Here is a 19,310-nt window from a genome sequence, read left to right on the forward strand (position 1 = left end):
TTTGTTTTTAATTGGTCCCCCTAATTCCCACCCTTATTTTATTTCCCTTTCTACCCCCTCTCCCTTCTTATTCCCCTCTTATTTTCTTTACAGTCTTTATAAACTACCCCCCACCCTCTCCCTCCCTTGTATTGCTTCCCACCAGTCCATCTGTTACCTTTCTACTTTCCTATAGGGAGCAAATCAATTCTCTGCCCCAATGTAATTGATTGTTCTTCCCTCTTTGAGTCGATTTCAATGCACATGAGAATTCAGTATTTCCTATCTCCAACCTCTTAACCCTTCCAGAGTATTGATGTTCTCCCCACCTCCCACCATGCACTTCTTTGTGACATATAAATTTACCCCATTTTATATGTATGTATACATACATATATATGTATATATGTATTCATGCATACTGTAAACCTTAAAATTTCTTAGACTTATAAATGTTGGAAATTTCCCCATTGAGAAATTTCATACTTGAAAAATTTCCTACAGATAGTAAGAACTCTATTGGAATGTGAAAACCCTTGGCATGGGAGGGTCCTTCTCCTCCCTACTTAAGACTACTTTAGGACAGAAACCTTTTGCTAAACAATGGAAAGGGCTTTGACCTATGCTTAAGCATAGAACAGGAAGTTCTTTGAGTCATGATTGATTTTAGAATTGATACAATAGAGATACTTGGAATGACAGAACCAGGTCTTGGAACTTACAATCTCTACCCTACTCAGTCTAACAGGATTTAGGAAGGGCTGCAGCATAGATCAAGATTTAATTATTTGAGAATATGACCTTCAACAGACATGTGCAAAGGGGTCAGACCTCTGGGTGGTCCTGGGTTAAGCTAGAGCCACCATTGGCACAGGGGAGACATCGACAGTGATTGGTAGATGTGAGAACTGAGGGGAGGGAACTTAGATGGTTTCCTTAAAGATAGCGGGGTCTGAGGACAGGGGAGGGGAGTTTTTTGCTCTGAGAGGTTTTGCTCTGGGGATGTTTTGCTCTGAGTGAGGTGGCTCTGAAGGAGGACTGAGGAGGTTGCTCTGTGGGAGGACCAGGAGAGAAGGCTGGCTCTGAAGGTGGAGAATTCTCTGGAGACATTTCTTGAAAGGAGGCTCTCTTGAAGGTGGAGCCTGAGGTTGGCATGAGAAGCCTTACCTAGAGAGATCTTGGGTGAGTGATAAAACCAACTGACTGATTTATTCATTCTTATTCCTTCCTTACTTTCTCTCTTTTTCTATTGATTAATCAGTTTCTCTATGAAACCCAGTTGGCTTGGGCATATTCATAAATTGGGAATATATTCCCTGGCGACCATCTTATATTTATATAAAACCAAGACACAGTAGAAAACATACTTCAGTGGTCATAATTGATATATATATTTCCCTTGCTCCCAAACATTTTAATTATCACAATACATATATCTATTTACATATTTATGTCTTGGCATTTCATCCTATAGAGTTTATCACTGTTCCATCTAAGTATAATTATTCTAGCTACCCAGGTGATAATAACAATTTTTAAGAGGTACAAATATCCTCTTTTCTTATAGGGAGAGGTACAATTTTAACTTATTAGATCCATTAAGAAAAGGTTGTTTGTTTTTTGTTTTGTTTTATTTTGTTTTGTTTTTGTTTTTCCCCTGTTTCTTAATTACCTTTTGATGATTCTCTTGAGTTCTCTGTTTGGGCATCAAATTTTCTGTTCAGGTCTGGTCTTTTCTTTATAAATTCTTGGAATTCTTCTATTTTTATCAAATGACCACACTTTCCCCAATAAGAATATAGTCAGTTTTTCTGGGTAGTTGATTCTTGGTTATAGACCTAGTTCCCTTGCATTCTGGAATATCATATTCCATGCCTTTTGGTCCTTCAATGTAGATGCAGCTAGATCCTGTGTTATCCTAACTGTAGTTCTATGGTATCTGAATGACTTCTTTTTAGCGGCCTGTAATATTTTTTCCTTGGTCTGGTAGTTCTTGAATTTGGCTATAACATTTCTGGGTGTTGTCAGTTGGATATTGAACAGGAGGTGATCTGTGGATTCTTTCAATCTCTACTTTTCCCTCTTGTTCTAGAATGTTGGGGCAGTTTTCTTGGATAATTTCTTGAAGGATCATATCCAGGCTTTTTCTTTTGTCATGATCTTCTGGTAGACCAATGATTCTTAAGTTGTCTCTCCTAGAAAGATTTTCTAAATCTTCTGTTTTGTGAATGATATTTTTTCATTCTTTTTATTTTGTTTTATAGTTTCCTGCTGCCTTGTGAAGTTGCTTGCTTCTAAGTGTTGTATTCTGGTTTTTAAAGACTGGATTTCATCCCTGGCTTTTTGGTCATCCTTCCCCTTCTGGTCTGATTTTCTTTGGAGGTCATCTTTCATCTTCTTTGCCTCATCCTTCATCTCCTTTGCTTCATTTTTAAGCTAATTAATTTTGGCTTTCAATATGCTATTTTCTTGTTTTAGTTCAAGTGCCTCTGTTTCCAGATGACTTATCTTCCTTTTTAAGTTCTTTTCCCAGTTGTCTTCAGCTTCTATAAATGGTGTTTTGAATTTTATTTTGAGTTCTTCCAAAGCCTGTGTCCAATTTGCTGGAGTTTTTGTGTTTTTGCTTGTATTCCTTGATCCTCCTCTGTTCCATTTTGCTCTTTGTTCTTTACCTGGATAGAAGTTGTTGATTGTAATTTCTTTTTTCTTTTTCTGTTGTTTGTTCATATTTGCCCCTTCTTTTTCCCCTGTAGTTTTCTGCACTCTTGCTCCTCTCATTGTGTACTGGATCTGTGGGTTTGGACTTTTCTGTCAGCCTTCACCCTTGGAGCTTAGCAAGGCACTCAGAGCACTTTGTGGGGGAGGGGTATTGGAGCTTGAGCTTCCCTTCCCTCTGAAGGCTTGATGAGATTAAGTCCAGCTGAGTTGAACTTGCAGGGCTGGATGTGCCCTGAGGCCAAAACCTTGGGGGGGGGGAAGATATGGAGTGCTTCTGCTACTGTGACTAGGCTGTCTCCTCCTCTGTGGTTCTCCTTGAGCTGCCCCCTAGCTGCCTGTGTTCGGAGCCCTGAGCCTGGCCAGCTTTGCCCACAAAGTACTCCCTCCAGACTAGTGCCCTTGCCTACCCAGAGAGTCTGGCCACTGCTAGAGGCTCAATACTTTAGGTGGGGGAGGGGTTCTGGGACCTTCCTTCTTCCTGCCCCTTAAATTCCAGTGTTCTCGAATTCAGACTTTTGGAGGGCATACCTGTCAAGTTGAGTCCAGTAGGAGGGTTCCTTAGTTCTGTCCTGTTGTTAGATTGATTTTCAGTCCCCTAGGAGCATTTGGTTTTTAATTGGCGAAAAAGGGTTTTCAGAGGTCTAAACTTTCGATCCTTCTATGCCATCATACTGACTCTGCCTCCAAATTTAAGCTTTTCAATGGAAGTGGTGAATGAAAAGTTTCTAGTCTCATAAGCAAGAAAACTTGTTTAAGTAAAGTTCCATCAGGCTAGACAGGGTGCCCACAGACCAAGTGAAAGAGCAGTGTCCTTGCCTTCAGGAACTTAACCACCATCAATTCCTCAGACTTGTTTAGTCATAATTACAGAAAAAAACAACAACTCTGAACAGATGCTTTCCCTAAGTTAAGGGTACAAAGTTAAACCAAGGAAAATTAGAAAATTCATAGACTTCAAGTTGAATGGAACCTCGCAGGTCATCTAGTCCAACACCACTAACCAAATCATGAATATCACCAACAACATCCCTGATAGTCCCCTACTCTTATATCTCAAGAGAGGGATAATGCATTACCTACCCTGTGCACATACTTAGCCTGTTTTACTTTAGGAAAGTTCTAATTGTTGGGAAATCTCTTCCTCATGTTGAGCCAAAACTCTACCTTGAGAAAGGACCATCTCCCATTTCTCTGCAACAGGAATTTGTTTTCCCTATAAAGATAACACAAAATTGGTCTTTAGAACTAACTCATCCCAATCTTTACTGAGATAGCTTTCTAGTTACTAGAGGCTATAAAACCTTCCACCCAATCAGGGTTTCTCTTATTTGTGGATTGTCTGGAGATCAAGGGAGTCATCATAATTTGCCCTGCCCACTAGGCAAATTTCCATATATGCATGATGGAGAGGGGTTAGGGATGGGAAGGCCACTGTACTTCATTGCATATCCTTGTTATTTTAGGGCAAAGTAAACCTTCTGTTAACTGTTCAAGAATCCAGGCTTCTCGTTTCTGACAATGTTTTCTAAAATATGATGGGGAAAATTGCCCTTAGTATTTCGGATATGGTTGGTCTATATTGCCACTAGTAATGCATCCTGGACAATGGATAAAGTCATGAGCCTGGAGTAAGCAAGATTTGAGTTCAAATTTGGTCTTGGAGACTTCCTAGCTATGCGACCCTACGAAAATCACTTAAACCTCTTTGCCTCAGTTTTCTCATCTGTAAAAAAAAAATGAGCTGGAGAAGGAAATGGGAAAAAATTCTAGTATCTTTGCCAAGAAAATTCCAAGTGGGGTCACAAGGAATCTGGTACAAATAAAATGACTGAACACACAACCACAAAAATTCAGCCTAAGATTAAATTATTTTTTGACTACCAAATTATATTATTGACTTGATATTTAAACTTACATCAAAATCCCTTTATCTTTTCCAACATTTTCTAACCAACCAGACCTCAGAGAGTAAGATTTGAGGGCATGAAGATGCTTAGAGATCATTGATTATATAATCTCATTTTATAGATGAGGAATAGAGTTCAGTGAATTGAAATGGTTTACCTATAGTCACCCAAATAATAACTGGAGGAGAGAGAAATCATACCATATCTAGTGCTCTTTCTCCTTATGACGTTTACTTTTTAAACCTTAGCATAAAGTTTTATTTTCATCTTTGCTAAATTGTATCCTTTTAATTGGAGGGGAGTGGAGGCATCTAATAGTGGATAGATAATCATAAAATCATAGATTATGAGAGTTGAAAAGGACCTCAACCCATCCTCAAAGGGATCTCCACTATAACATACTCAACAAATAGTCATCCAAACTCTGCTTGAAACTCATTCTACTTTTTGGACAGCTCTAATAGAAAGCTTTTCCCGACATCAAGCCTAAATTGGCTTCTTCATAACTGTCACCTATGGTTCCTATTTTGTTCTTTGAGGTCAAACAAGAATTCCACATCCCAATCCTTCAAATATTTGAAGACTACCATTATGTTCCTCAAGAGTCTTTTCTTTTCTAGACTACATGTGCTTAGAGAATTCAACCTATCTTCATATGACATGAAATCCAGGTCCTTCATCATCCTAGTTGCCCTTCTCTGGACACTCATTCTAATCACAGTGATTTAACTCAACTGAACACAATACTCCCCAAACATATTATTCTAGATAAGGTCTGATAACCTAAAAATAGCCTCAGAGTCAAAAATACTTGGTCCAACTAATGCCTCTAATACATATTGATACATAATACATACTGTGTGACCCTGCAGACGTCACATAATCTCAGTTCCACATATAAGTCTCAAAGACTATATATGCTGTATAGCTGCTGATGTGCATTGGTAAAAAGAATTTGCTAAAGAGAAATTCTTCATACAAATAAAATATAGGTTCCCAACCCCCAGGAATTAGGGATAAAAGTTGCAGACCACTATTCCAGCCTAGATCTTTAGGGATCCTGATTCTATCATCCATTGTTAGCTGTCACTGTGTCATTTCCAGATTTTGCAAGCATTCTGTCTATGACTTGATCATTACCACCATCATTATATTAACTGTTGTTATTGTTTTTCAATTGTTTCAGTTAAGTCTAACTCTTCATTTTTTTTTTTGAGGTTTTTGGGAAGAATGGCTTACCATTTCCTTCTTCAGCTCATTTTGCAAGTGAAGAAACTGAGGCCAACAGGGTTAAGTGACTTATACAGGGTCACACAGCTAGTATGTGCCTAAGGCCAGATTTCAACTCAGGAAGAGTCTTTCTGATTCCATGCCCAGCACTCAATGTGCCACCTAACTGTCCTCACAACAAATCTATGAGATAGGCACCATGGGTATGAAGGATATGGATAGCTGTGATTTCAGTGATATAGGGAACTCTCAGATAAAGATATTTCCTTTACCAAAAGAAGTCAGTACCTGCTCTGAAACTTATAGTCTGGAGCAGCTAAGTGGCACAGTAGATAGAGATCCAGATAAGTTGCTCTGAACTCAAATACTTCCTCTGTGAGCCTGGGCAAGTCGTTTAGCCTCAGTTGCCTAGCCCTTGCTGCTCTTCTGCCTTGGAACTGACACTCAGCATCAGTTCTAAGACAGAAGGTAAGAGTTGTTTGTTTTTTTAAGAAAAAAAAAACACTTATAGTCTAAGAGAATTGCTTAGAATACTAGGAGGTTAAGTAGCTTGCCCACAGTGAAAGCAGTCAGTATGTGTCAGAAACTGGACTTGAACTCAGATCTTAACTACCAAGAAGATAAGCTCTCCATTTATTGTGTGGTATTATTATCCCTATTTTGGTTAAGAGTCTTTCATCAGTCACACAGCTACTAAATGCCAAAGGCAGGATTTGAACCTAAATCTTTTGGATTTCCATCCCAGCTTAGAACTTATCACCCAAATCACTGCTTAAAATATTCAACAGTAGAGAACCAAGAATAGATCCTCAGGGTACTTTCACTAAAAACCTCCCTTTTGGAATAAAGAAATGGAGTAATTCCATGTGAACTGGAATGACCTCCAGGAATTGATGCAGAGCAAAAGGAGAAGAACCAGAAGAACATTGTACACAGAGACTGATACATTGTGGCACAATTAAATGTAATAGACTTTTCTACTAGCAGCAATGCAATGACCCAGGACAATCCAGAGGAACTTGTGAGAAAGAACACTATCCACATCTAGAGAAAGAACTGTGGAACCAGAAATGCATTAGAAAAATATATGCTGGATCACATAGTGGGATAGGGATGTGATTAGGGTTTTGATGTTAAAGGATCACTCTACTGCAGATATGAATAACATAGAAATATGTTTTGAACAATGAAACGTGTATAACCCTGTAGAACTGCTTGTTGGCTTTGGGAGGAGAGAAGGGGAAAGGGGGGTTATGAATCATGTAACCATGGGAAAATAGTCTAAATAAAATATTTTTTAAAAAATTTTAAACCTCCCTTTTAGAGCTACAGAGATCACAGTTATCTTTTTTCTTTTACCCTAATTGTTCAACTAATTCTCAATACTCTTGACTTACCTGTACTCTTATCCAGTTCATGTATCTCACAATAGAATGAGAGGCTTTTTCAAAGACCTTCCTGAAAACCAGATATGTTATAACAAGGGTATTCTCCCAATATAGTCATCTGTTAAAAGGTCAAGTCACTTGCCTACTAGTCATCTGGTTTACTGATAAGAGAATAGAACCTAGAACTGTGATCTCACTAGTTGCAGGAATTTCCAGGTGAGAAAAATCCCTTTATCAATGTAGGTCAGCAACCTTTCTTGTGTTCTTAGAGAACTTACCTAGATCACTGATACATTAATTGATTTGTCTAAGGTCACAAAGCAGTATGTGATGGAGGTAGGACTTGAAACCATCTCTTTCTAGCTTCAAGACCAGTTCTCTCTGCACTGTGACACATTTCATTTCTTTTTTGACACTATTTGAATTAGATATCAATTGTTTTGTTTTCCTGGAATTAATCATAAAATCCAAATGAGATTAGAAATTCCCATGGCCACAAAAAGACTTAAAAAAAAATTAACCTTATCTATGTTGTATTTTTATTTATTTTGTTAAATTTTTCCCAATTGCATTTTAATCTAGTTCAAGGTACTCCAGAGTGTTTGCACCCATCTCTGTGTGAATATGGGAGCTAGGGGGGATAGAGTGCCAAATTCCAGCCTCAGATACATATTAGGTGTAGGACTCTGGAGAAGTCACTTAACCTCTGTCTGCCTCAGTTTTCTCTTATCTGTAAAACGGAAATAATAATAGTACCTACATCCCAGGATTATTGTGAGAATCAAATGAGATAACATTTCTAAAGATCTATATAAACCTTAACAAGTTATATAAATGCTAGTTGCTGTTATTATGCAAATGTTGATTATTATTTTTAAACTAGATTCTCCTCACTTAACAAAAGACTAGGAAAAACCTACCCACATGTAAACTCAAGACAATGAAATTATTCCAAGGTTCAAATCTATGGATCCAGGGGAAAACTTTTCTTTTTTTTTTTTTTTGGTCTGATCATTCTTTCCATTTCTCCCACTCATCTGCCTTTCTTTTTCCAGATGAAGCTATTGAATTTCCAGTATTGTCAAGCTTCTTTTCTACTGAAAGCAATCAAGAATGAAAACCCCAGGTTAACAATAGACTATCTATTAAATATGCACTTTTTGGTCAATGAAAGTCCTGCATGCCTGGGATTAGTGCATAGTTTTGGAGAATTACTTCAAGGCTGCCCACTGAATCAAACTTGTCCATGTCCAAATCAGGGCAAGGCATTTATATGTCCTGGATGGAGTCTGAATATTCTTCTCCACCAAACCGCTGCATTTGAAAACTGTCCCCCTGTGTGTTGCAGCATTTCTAAAGGCCTTAAGCCTTTACTATAAACACATAAAACAAAATAAATATGTATGTGTCAGAGAAAACATAATTTTCTGGCATTAAAAATGTGCATTTCTAAAAAAGTAATATTACAAGAATCCCCTGTTGTGTTCCTCCTGGTGTCCTGTGCCCTAGGAAGCTATCTCCCTTGCCTACCAACAGGCCCAGCTGTGCTTCAGGCTCATTGACTGCTTTCCATTTAGATTGAGTTTGGTAACTGAGCAACATGATATCAGGAATACTGGCACCAAAAAGTGGGCCCCAAAACCAAGTTTGCCACTAGTTCTTTCTTCATAAAAGCACTGGAATTATTTTTATTAGTCACAACTTTCTCTCCCAAGTCATAGTTTGTCAGATTTAACAGGTAAGAATGATCTCAACAAGGTCTCCCAAATTGTTGGCTTGAAGGAGAATACAATTATAATGACTGTGTTACTAGCCATCACATTCTCAGTTTGCAAGAGTTTAAGGAGAAACAGAGCTGAAGCCTTTCCTCTGAAGGGAACACATCCATTGGAGTGCTCTGAAACCAATATATATAAATGAGAGGTGACATACTACCACCTCCTTTTTAAGTTCCTGGATACTTTCATTACATACCTCAATGGGAAGATGGAAATAAAACACATTCTTTATAAATTTTAAAATATTTAAAAGTAGTGCTGATATAATACCTCTATCTGTAGTGCCTTAAGAATCCTAAAGGGATTGGGTTTAAATTTTGGTTCTGCTATTTGTTGCCTTTAGGCAAGTTGTTCAACTTCTGAGCCTTAGTTTCCTCATCTACCAAGGAAGCAGAATGGACTAGATGACTTCCAAGGTCCCTACCAGCTCAGAATCCTAGAATTTTGAGAGTTGGGAGGGACCTCAGCAATGATCTACAATTCATATGCAAAAGGAATAGACCTAAGAAATGATGACAAAAATAGACCCAATAACTGTTTCCAGACGTCAGTGTGAAGACTTCCAAAAAGGAGGAAGTACCACCTCTCAAGAAAACCCTTACTACTTTTGGATAACTCTACTTTTTAGGAAGTTTTTCCTAACAGCAATTCCTAAATTGGCTTCTTTGTAACTGCTCTTCTCTCTTGGCTCTGGTATCCTTTCTTGCCAACTCTGTCTTGGATCCATCCCTCACCATGACATGCCCCCCATTTCCTCCCTTCTTAGGCCTCTTACCTACCTCAGCCCCAAAAGGGGGAGGTACAGGATCTCAAGAGCACCCCTGCTTGGACCAAGAGGTCTTACCTCAGGGGTGTAAGTGCTGTTTACAATAATGTTTTATGTGTTATTTATTTAGTTAAGTGAATATTTTGTACCATATGCAAGAAGAATATAAAGTTTATCACGGTGATATAAAGAAGCTTCTTATTAAAAAAAAAAAAAAACATTGCTCCTGGTTCTGCCTTCTAGGACCAAACAGAATGAGCCTAATCACTCTTCTACATGATGAAACTGCCAATAGTTGAAGATAGCTATACTGTCTCCCACCCCACAATGAAACTTCTCTTCTCTTCTCCAAGATAATCATGTTCAGAGACTTCAACCCAATCTTCATATAATGAGGACTCAAGTTCCCTCACCTCCTGGTTACCTTCTTCTTCATACTCTCTAGTTTATCAATGCCCATCTTAAAATGTGATGCCCAGAATTGAATGAAATACTCTAGATAAAATCTCATTGTGTCAGCAAACAACAGATTTATCACCTCCAATATTCTAAGGATATTCCCCATTCTTGGAAGCTTTTGCCTTCTTAATATAGCCCAGAATTGAATTAGCTCCAAACTCTATGAAGTTAATCAGATGGATGCTCTGCAAATACTGTATGGCTCCTCTGCCTTTGAATCTTAGAGATCTCTTCTTAAACTTCTCATCTTATGAAGAACATGATCTGAGGACAACTGAAGGACAGTTGGTTGAATTCTTATTAACATCTCTTTCTTAATGATAACTCATATTTGTAGGGTGATTTAAGGTGAACGAAAAAAATTTTTCACAACAATTTTATAAGATAGGAACTGCCCTCTTTCATCTCTGAAAAATTAAGGGACTTGTGAATGATCATATAACAAATAAGTGTCAGAGACAATATCATAAAGATTTCATGATTGAGAGGACCTAAAGATCATTTTGTTCTCAATTTATAGAGGGAGAAACCGAGTACCAGAAAGACTGATCCAGAATCATAAGTTTAAATTTGAACCCAAGTCTCCTGATCCCAAGTCCAGAGATCCACCGCCTACTACTGACATAAGTGGACTAGCAAGAAGGAAGAGTATTTAGTTTGGATGAAGGGAATATAATGTGAGTACAGAAGGAAGAGAAAAGAAAATATAAACTGATATGGAAAGTGACATGTCTTTTGTCACTCAAATCCTAGCTCAAGCCAACTGCTCCTTACTCATAAAACACTATTAGACACCTCAGCTAAAGAGAAGTGCTTTGCTCCAAAGGGAATTTAAATTGCATAGAATATGACAATGATGATTTGCCATTGTGCAATTTTGACCTCACTCAACATAAGTAGGAAGAGGACCATCCTCACCTAAAACATTTTTATGGAAACAAAATCACTAAAGGGGGCAGGGGGAATTCCTAACAAATTTTCCCCACCAAGGAGGAAGGGAGGTTGAAATTGATATTGATTGGCAATAAAACAGCAGGATTTGGAAAACAATGCAACTTCCATGACAATCAAATAGACCCAGATAGGCATATTCACAGAAAGTTTCTTTATGCTCACAACTCAACATCCTAAATGCAATGTCTGACCTTTGGATTTGTCTGTGGTAATAATTCCATTTGTTACTTTCCTCTTCTTTCCTCCCCACATTTTTTTTTCCTTTAGAGGAAGTAAAATGAGGAAAATTTTGTTGCCATCAGTTCTTTTATTTTCACATATGAACTTTCTTGAGGATATATGGTTGGAAAGTATTTTTTTAAGGCTTGCTTATAGCAATCAAGATGTTTCTTACCAACATTATCTACAAATGTTAGGCTAAATTTAGGCTAAAGAAACATGTTCCCTTTCCCCCACTTTAATTTTTCCCTATAAAAAAGTCCATAAGGTAAAAGGAGGTGGACAACAATGATGGAGGAGGTAAAAACATTAGAGGTTTCTAAAACTCCGACAGACTCTTCTGTCTTCTAACACTGCAACCAAAAGACAGTTCCCCTTCAAGAACCAAATATGCCTTAGATTAGAAACATACTGCTGCTGAGGTTATTAATATAATTTCCATTCATTTCTACCTCACAAAACGTTCTTTGACTTGGTGCTTTCTTTCACTATAAGTCTTCAGAGTACATATGGTTGGAAAGTATTTTTTAAAGGTTTGTTTATTGAAATCAAGATTATTCCTAATGTTAATACTTAGGCTAAAGAAATAGACACATCTTCCACCTTAACTTTTCCATAATAGATAACCTGTGTAATGAATGTGTAATTGACAGCAATGATGGACCAAGTAAGAACCTCAGGATTCTAAAACTCCAATTGGGCTCTCTTTCTGTCTTCTGCTAATGCAATCAAAAGATACTTCTCTTCAAGAATCAAAGGTGGCTTAGATTAGAAACATGTTGAAACTGAAGTTATTAATATATTTGCCATTAATTTCTACCCTACAAAAGGGGCCTTGGCTTGTTATGCTTTTTTTCCACTGAAAATCAGAAATGAGAAATCATGGCAAAGCAGTTTTATTAGACACATATCTGTCCACACAACCCTTTCAAAGCTGAAGAAAAATGAAGCAAAGAAGTTTAACTTTCCATCCCCATTATTCTTAGGCAATTATGTCACACATTTCAAAGATGTTACATTCCAAACCTAGTTTCCAACTTGTCCCCTTTGAGTAGCCATAACAGCTCTTGCCTAAATCTCCAGTGATGAAATATTAGAGCTCTCTCAGCTGAAGGCTGCCACTGGTTACAGAGATCTACTGTCATTCATTCTGATCTACCACCACTTTCCTCATTCACAACCCTCAAGGATAGGAATCTAGCTGTCTGTTTAATAGATTAGGATATTCTGGGGGGGAGAGGGGGACTTTGGTTCTTCAGAAAAGCCTGGGTGGTGTTGTCGCAAAGCTCCTGACTCGGTGGGTTTGTGTATTTGTGTTGGGTAGTAAGTAAAAGGAAAGGCATTTTTCAGTCAGCATGAATGTGGTTTCGAAGGAGGAGGATCTCTAGCTTTACGCTGAGGGTTTTTTTCCCCCCCTCCTCTATGTGTATGAATGTAGATAGGGTATAAAGGAGAGGGCACAAGAGGAGAAGGGTCTTTTAGTACCCCCTGGAGGTTGACCATGGGGATGGGGAAGCCCCATTGACCCTGCCACGGGCTCTCCTTCCCATGCTGTCCCGGCTCCTTTCATATTGTCACATGAGGAAGTCACTCACCATTCGTGAGCTGTGCAGGGCCAAGGCACAGCGCTAGCTGAAACCACAAAACCACTGTGAAGAGTCTCGGGGGAAACTGGTGCTGCTGCTGCTGCTGCTGCTGCTGCTGCTGCTGCTGCTGCTGCTGCTGCTGCTGCTGCTGCTGCTCTAGAAAAGCATCTCCACTGCTCGGGTTCATTCCATGATACATCTTTTATCCACATAGGGCATCCGGCTTACAAGAGTCTAACAAGAGCAGAACACAAAAATACCCCGAGCTCGTTCAGGGTACTCTCCTCTCCAGCTCCCGCTAAGCCAGGGCACCCCGCTTTCCCTGCTCCGCACCCTGGGCCCTCCCCCTCCCACTTCACCCCATCTCACCCCCTCTTCCTATTGTGCAATAATGACACTCACTGGGGTCCAGAGAGTGCCAATCTCAGGCTGTTCGTATAGCAAAAGAGTAATGGAGGTATGGGTGGGCAATGCAAATCGATGTTGCTCCCGTCCCTTCAATTCGGCAGTTACGACCATGCCAGGAAAGTATGAAGCCTCTCAGGGTCTCCTGGCTAATATGATACTTTTTTTCCCCCTTACCCCTTCAGGCCTATACATTTCACTATTAAGAACAACCCAGTGTGGCACTGAATTCCAGCAGCTAGTTTTCAGTTTATTTCTCTCTGGGATCAGAATGTGTTCTACTGCACAGTCTACAGGATATATCCCCCACGCTGTCACATTCAGCCGGAGGCGGAGGGGAGGAAGGGTACCAAAACACTGACTCCCTCTGCACGCCCCTCCTACCGGCAGGGGATGCCCTTTTTCTGCCTGGAAATCTTACCTGTGGGTTTCATGCACAGAACCTCCTTCCTCCCTCCTCCTCCTCTTCCTTCACCTCTTCTTCCTCCTCCCCCCCCAGGCTTAGCCCGCATCTGTGCACGACCTCTGCTGCTGCGCGAGCTAGAGGAAAGCCGCAGCAGCAGCAGCTCCAACCTCCACCTCCACCCCCCCCCCCCCACTCCTTTTCCCTCCCCGGCTTCCCCCAAGCCCGCACAAGAGGGAATAGCAAACATAGCGCGCGCCCGAGGCGCTCGCGCTCCCCCATACCTGTGTCCGCGAGCGCGCGGTGGCAGCAGCTACACAGGAAGATGTGCCGGGTCTGGGGCAGAGGGGCGGGGGAGTTGGAACCGGAGGAGGACGGACACGCGCCGTCCTCCTGCCCCGTCTTCCCCTCCCCTCCTCGGGCGCGTGCACACGTACCCACAGAAGGAACTGGAGCCGGAGATGGAGATAGAGCTAGAGCTGCAGCGGGGGCGGGAGGGTCGCAGCCTGGGACCAATGGGAAGGCTGCGCGCCTGCACCTGTCCTGTGCACTCGCCGCTTTTCCGCCGCTCCCACACACGTGTGCTGCCTCCACTCCCCCCACCCATCCTCTCCCTCTTCCCCACCCCTGGCTGCGCGCGTGCTTAAGTGCCAGCCGCGGGTGCAGCCGCCACTGCCACTACCTAGCGTACTCTGGTGCCCCCAGTGCACAATTCTGGAGGGAGGGAGATTTTTCGTCTTCCAGTGCTCCAAATCGCGGTGGTTGGCTTTGCCACATCACTCTCTCCTTCCCATCCTATACCCACCCTGTGAAGCCTTGCCCTCAAAATGGTTAACTTCTTTAAATTAAAAGGGAGGGGAAAAAATAAAAAGAAAACCTCCCTCCCTCCCTCTCTCTCTCTCTCTCTCTCTCTCTCTCTCTCTCTCTCTCTCTCTCTCTCTCTCTCTCTCTCTCTCTCTCTCTCTCTCTCTCTCTCCCTCCTCCCCCATTCCCCTCCGTCCCCTCCAAGTCCCCCCTCCCCCAGCCTTAAGAGACAACCTTGAAGCTTGAAGAAAAAGGTACCACTGGGAGCCAGGACAGGGGAGGGATAGTGCCAGGAGTAACTCATCTCCCTGGTGGATGTAACCTATACAGTCAAGAGGGCCAGGAGTCCTTTCCTCGATGTTTTCTCTTAGCCTAGGGCTGACTTTCCCTTCCACCAGCAGCTGCCCCAGCCAGCTGCTACTTTGGACTGGAGGAGAGGAGTTTTTAAAAGAGAGAAGAAAGTAGTGAAGTGCTTAGGACCCTGAGTTGGGAATCCACCAGGCTTTGAAGCTGGCTCTCTTTGCAAAGAGAGGTGAAGAAGAGGTAAAGCTTTCAGACTGTGTATGGGCAGGATAAGGCTGGAGAGAGCAGGGAAGGGGCTGACCTCATCTTCAGGCTCTGGATGTCACAGACTTCAAGTTCTCTCTTACTGCACTCGACCACAAGCTAGCTGGAGACTGCGCAGTACCACTTACCCTGTGAATGCAGAACCATTCAATGGATCCGGGTCCCCCTTCCTCCAAAAGTTATACTAAACTGCCCTCTTGTTATTCGATAGAGCCAGTGATGAAGATCGTGGCAAAGTACAGTAGTAGAAACTCTTCAAATAGAATCAGCTCTGAGTTTAAATCCTGCTTCATATACTTAAAAGCTGGGCAAAAGCTTTAATTATCTGAACCTCAGTTTCCTCATCTGTAAGATGAATTTGAACTCATTGATCTTTAAAAACCCTTCCCACACTCTACCTAAGATCCTAGAAATCTGAGGACTTTCTTTTTACCATCTGGCTTCAACCAGGAAATTGCAAACTGCGGTGGGGAGGGGAAATCGGAGGAGCTATAACAGTTTTGGAGGAGAAAGCGTTCCAAATGTAAAAATTGAGGTAATCATTTATCACTTCAACAAATATTTATTTAACCTCTACTCTGTCCAAAGCAGTGTGCTAAAAGCTGGGAATACAAAGCCTGCCATGGGAAACAGGAGTGAGGTCACAGTTCTAGGCTACCTTACATTTTTATCTGTAGAAAGTTGTTGAATAAATGAAAATACTGTCGATGTACCAAATTATTACTTTGCTTCTATTGAGTGTTCCGAAGTCTCTTGATATTTATAAAATTACAATTTTCCTGCTTCAAATCTTGTTTGTCAACCAGTCTGAATGCCAGCTAAGAGTAATTTTAAGAACACTTTCAAAATACTCTACCTTTTTAGAAATCCTACAATGAAAAATGTAACCTGTTAATGCAACCAAACTTCTTTTTTATTACAAAATAAAATTAATACCCTTTGAATAAAAGAAGGTAAAAATGATGGCTCACAAAGAACAAATACAACCTGTTTCAGAATCTCCTTGGCCGTGGTTAGGTTTGTATGCATGTAAACATAAATGGAAAAGCATTTCGTAAAGGTTTATTATGTGCCAAGCAACTGTGCTCAGCCCTAAAGATACAAATAGAAAGGGAAGACAGTCCCTGCTCTCAAAGGGCTCTTATTCTAATTGGGAGAGGTAACACATACAGGAACTTTATGCACCAAGTCAGGTGGCAGTGCTTGGAGGTTTGGAGAATAGAGAAGCAAGACAAATCATTATATCCTTTAGACCATAAGGCACTGTGGCAGGACAGAGGGTAAGACTCGGTTATCCACCATCTTACTATAATCCCTGTTCATCCAAGTAGTTTGAACAGCCATGTCTCTAAGTTTCCTCCTTTGAGGAGCTGGACTAAGGAGAGGGTCAGCATCATTTGGAGGTAGGAGGAAGAGAGGGACAAAGAAGGGTAAGGGGAAACAGGGGAAGGGAATTAAGGGAGAGAGAAAGAGGGGCAGGAAAAAGGGAATACTAGTAGGATGGGTGGGGAGAGAAGCTCTTCACAGCACCTGCTCCTGCTAGGTCCTCTGGTTAATAAGAACTACACAAGAAATGATTGCAAAATGTATTGTACTGTTGTAGATAGGTGGTTGAGCAGATTGAGAGTAAGACCTAGAGACAAGGGTTGTTGGATTCAAAAGTGATCTGCCGCTTCCCAGCTGTGTGACCCTGGGCAAGTTATTTAACCCCGGTTGCCTAGCCCTTACTACTCTTTTGCTTTGAAATCAAAACTTAGTATCTGTAAAGATTTTTTGTTTGTTTTTAATACAGTGTTGCATTCAAATTCTCATTTGCCTCAACTCTTTCCCTACTTTATGGGCTCAGTGTTGGCATTTTCTTCCAGCCTTCTACTTCTTGTTTCCTAATACTTATGCTGATCTGATATATTGGACTCTATCATTAAGACCAACACCCCTCCTTCCCCACCACTCCTTGTATCACCACAAACTCCTGAATCATATTGTGGATAGAGCATTGAACTGGTAGTTCTGGGCTCAAATCCCACTTTATTAACTCTGATCAGGACACTTCACTCCTCTGTGCCTCAGTTTCTTCATCTGTAAAATGAAGGATGTTTGGCTTAAATAGCTGCTAAGGTCAATTTGATCCTTTGATGCTTAATGATCTCTACAATGGAATTGGTTCATCATCTACAAAAGGAGAAAACACTTTTCAATTTCTAGAAAAGTGCTATATTAAAGAATGGATTCGTTTGGCCTCCTCTGGCTGACTCAGTTGTGCAATTCAATTTAACAAACAAAATATTGAGGATTACAAAACTGATGAATTAAATAGGCCCTGCCTTTATAGAGTCTTGGACCTGATAGGAGAGATAGATCAGGTAAACAAATGTGATAACAATAGAATGGAATAAAGGCAAAGATATACTCTAGACAACTTACTAAAATAAATAGGAAGTATAGCTAATAGAGGCCTCAGTTTCCTCATCTGTAAAAGAGTAAAATAAAAATAGATGACCTCTAAAGTCTTCCAGCTCTTAATCCTTGATTCAGCTGGATTAGGGAAGAGAAGGATTCTAGCAAACAGAGGTGAGAAGGAAATGGTGTTCAAAGCATAAGAGAAAGACTGCATGAATAATATCTGGTGAAAGGAAATTAGAAAATAAAATAAGGGAATAGCTCATAGTTCAGTTTGGCTGGAATAGAATCTGTGAAGAGAAGTAGAATGAAAGACTGGAAAGCAGGTTGAAGCCAAATTTTGAAGGTGCTTAATGACAGTCAAAAGAGTTTGTATTGCATCTTTTAAATTTTTTACCTTTTGCTACATGTTTTTTAAGTTTTAAATTTTATTTTTTCCTTTAATAAATTTATCACCTATTTATTTTTTAACATTTTATATTGTATCCTCTTGACAGAGGAGAACCACAAAAGGTTTTTAAGGGGGCAACATGGTCAGAGTTGTGAATCAGGAAGATAATTTTAGCAACTGTGATGAATGGTTAGAGATGAAAGATTGGAATCAAGGAGATCAGACTGTTACCATAACCATGAAAGTAAGTTTTGGTTTTAGCAATGTGAGTGTAGAGTAGGGAACAGATGCAATATATTATGGAGATAGATATGATAGTACTTGACAAATGTGACATGTGGGGGGTAAGAGATACAGAACCATGGGGTGAGATATTAGGGATGCAGAATGTTGTATATACTGTCAAAACCACTGTTTTAGCATTGCTCTTTATTATAGGAGAGTTCTTTAGGTTGGGAGGTAATGAGGAGGAATGGGCTATCTGCAAATGAATGTGATATAAAACAAAATCTATTAATAAAAGTATTTTTAAAAAATGAAAGTACTCCATAATTCCCAATCCTGGGTAACTGGGAGAATAGTAATGCTATAAAAAGAAATGGAGAAGTTGGGAAGATTACTTGGTTTGGGGAGAAAGATTCCACATGCAAGAAAAAATGTGCAATGATCAATTAACACAGTATGTATTTATTGAGACTTCCACAGTAGGCTGGCTTCTGTAGGGTTTACAAGACAAATATGAGACATGGCTATCCTTGCCCTGGAGGATCCTCTATTTTCACTGAGGAAATAGCACATACATCAGTTAAAGGAAATTCAGTCTATTTTCATATCATATTCTTAATTGGCCACACATTCTTGGTGCCTATATCTCAACATTTAAAAGATTTTAGGGAAGAAGAAACATTACCACTGGAAATTTTTTTTCAAAGAACCCCTATTTACTTCACTTAGAACACAGTTTTGGGAAATGCTGAAGAAGAGAATACAATCCAGGATAACAATACATAAACTGAATCACAAGATTTTATTCTAGAACAGTAGGGAACAACCATGCCCAAAACAGGCATGTTATCAACCAATAGATTATGAGAAGATGGGTTAAAACCCACCCTTCCCTATAGTAAATAATCATGGGAGTTGTCTCCAATATCCGTATCTACCTTTTCCCTCAATACTTCCCTCCCTCTACTTACATTGCAAGTTCTCAATCTTCCCTGTTCTGAGCCAAGACATTTGTTCCCCAGGGCAATTATAACTTAACTGTTACCCAGATGACATATCCACAGCAGTAGTTATGCAGGTACCACTGGGAAAATTCAATCTACTACTTGCTCCAACCATCCTCTCAACAAT

General features: G+C 40.2%; 1 protein-coding gene across 8 annotated transcripts in view; it reads right to left on the minus strand.

Annotated features, from left to right (window-relative positions):
* SUSD4 (sushi domain containing 4) overlaps positions 1-14,500 on the minus strand; it is a 255,988-nt gene extending 241,488 nt beyond the window's left edge. For 3 of the 8 annotated variants that reach the window (XM_056815989.1, XM_007481464.3, XM_056815984.1), the window contains exons 1-2: positions 14,077-14,500; positions 12,994-13,218 (exon numbers count right to left, since the gene is read on the minus strand). In XM_056815989.1, the coding sequence (XP_056671967.1) occupies positions 12,994-13,183 (190 nt within the window). In that variant the 5' untranslated portion in view covers positions 13,184-13,218; positions 14,077-14,500. The other 5 variants (XM_056815986.1, XM_056815985.1, XM_056815990.1 and 2 more) reach the window with 4 other exon arrangements.
* Positions 14,501-19,310: the final 4,810 nt, after the last annotated feature.

This window comes from Monodelphis domestica, chromosome 2 (assembly GCF_027887165.1).
Source record: "Monodelphis domestica isolate mMonDom1 chromosome 2, mMonDom1.pri, whole genome shotgun sequence".
Lineage (NCBI taxonomy): Eukaryota > Metazoa > Chordata > Mammalia > Didelphimorphia > Didelphidae > Monodelphis > Monodelphis domestica.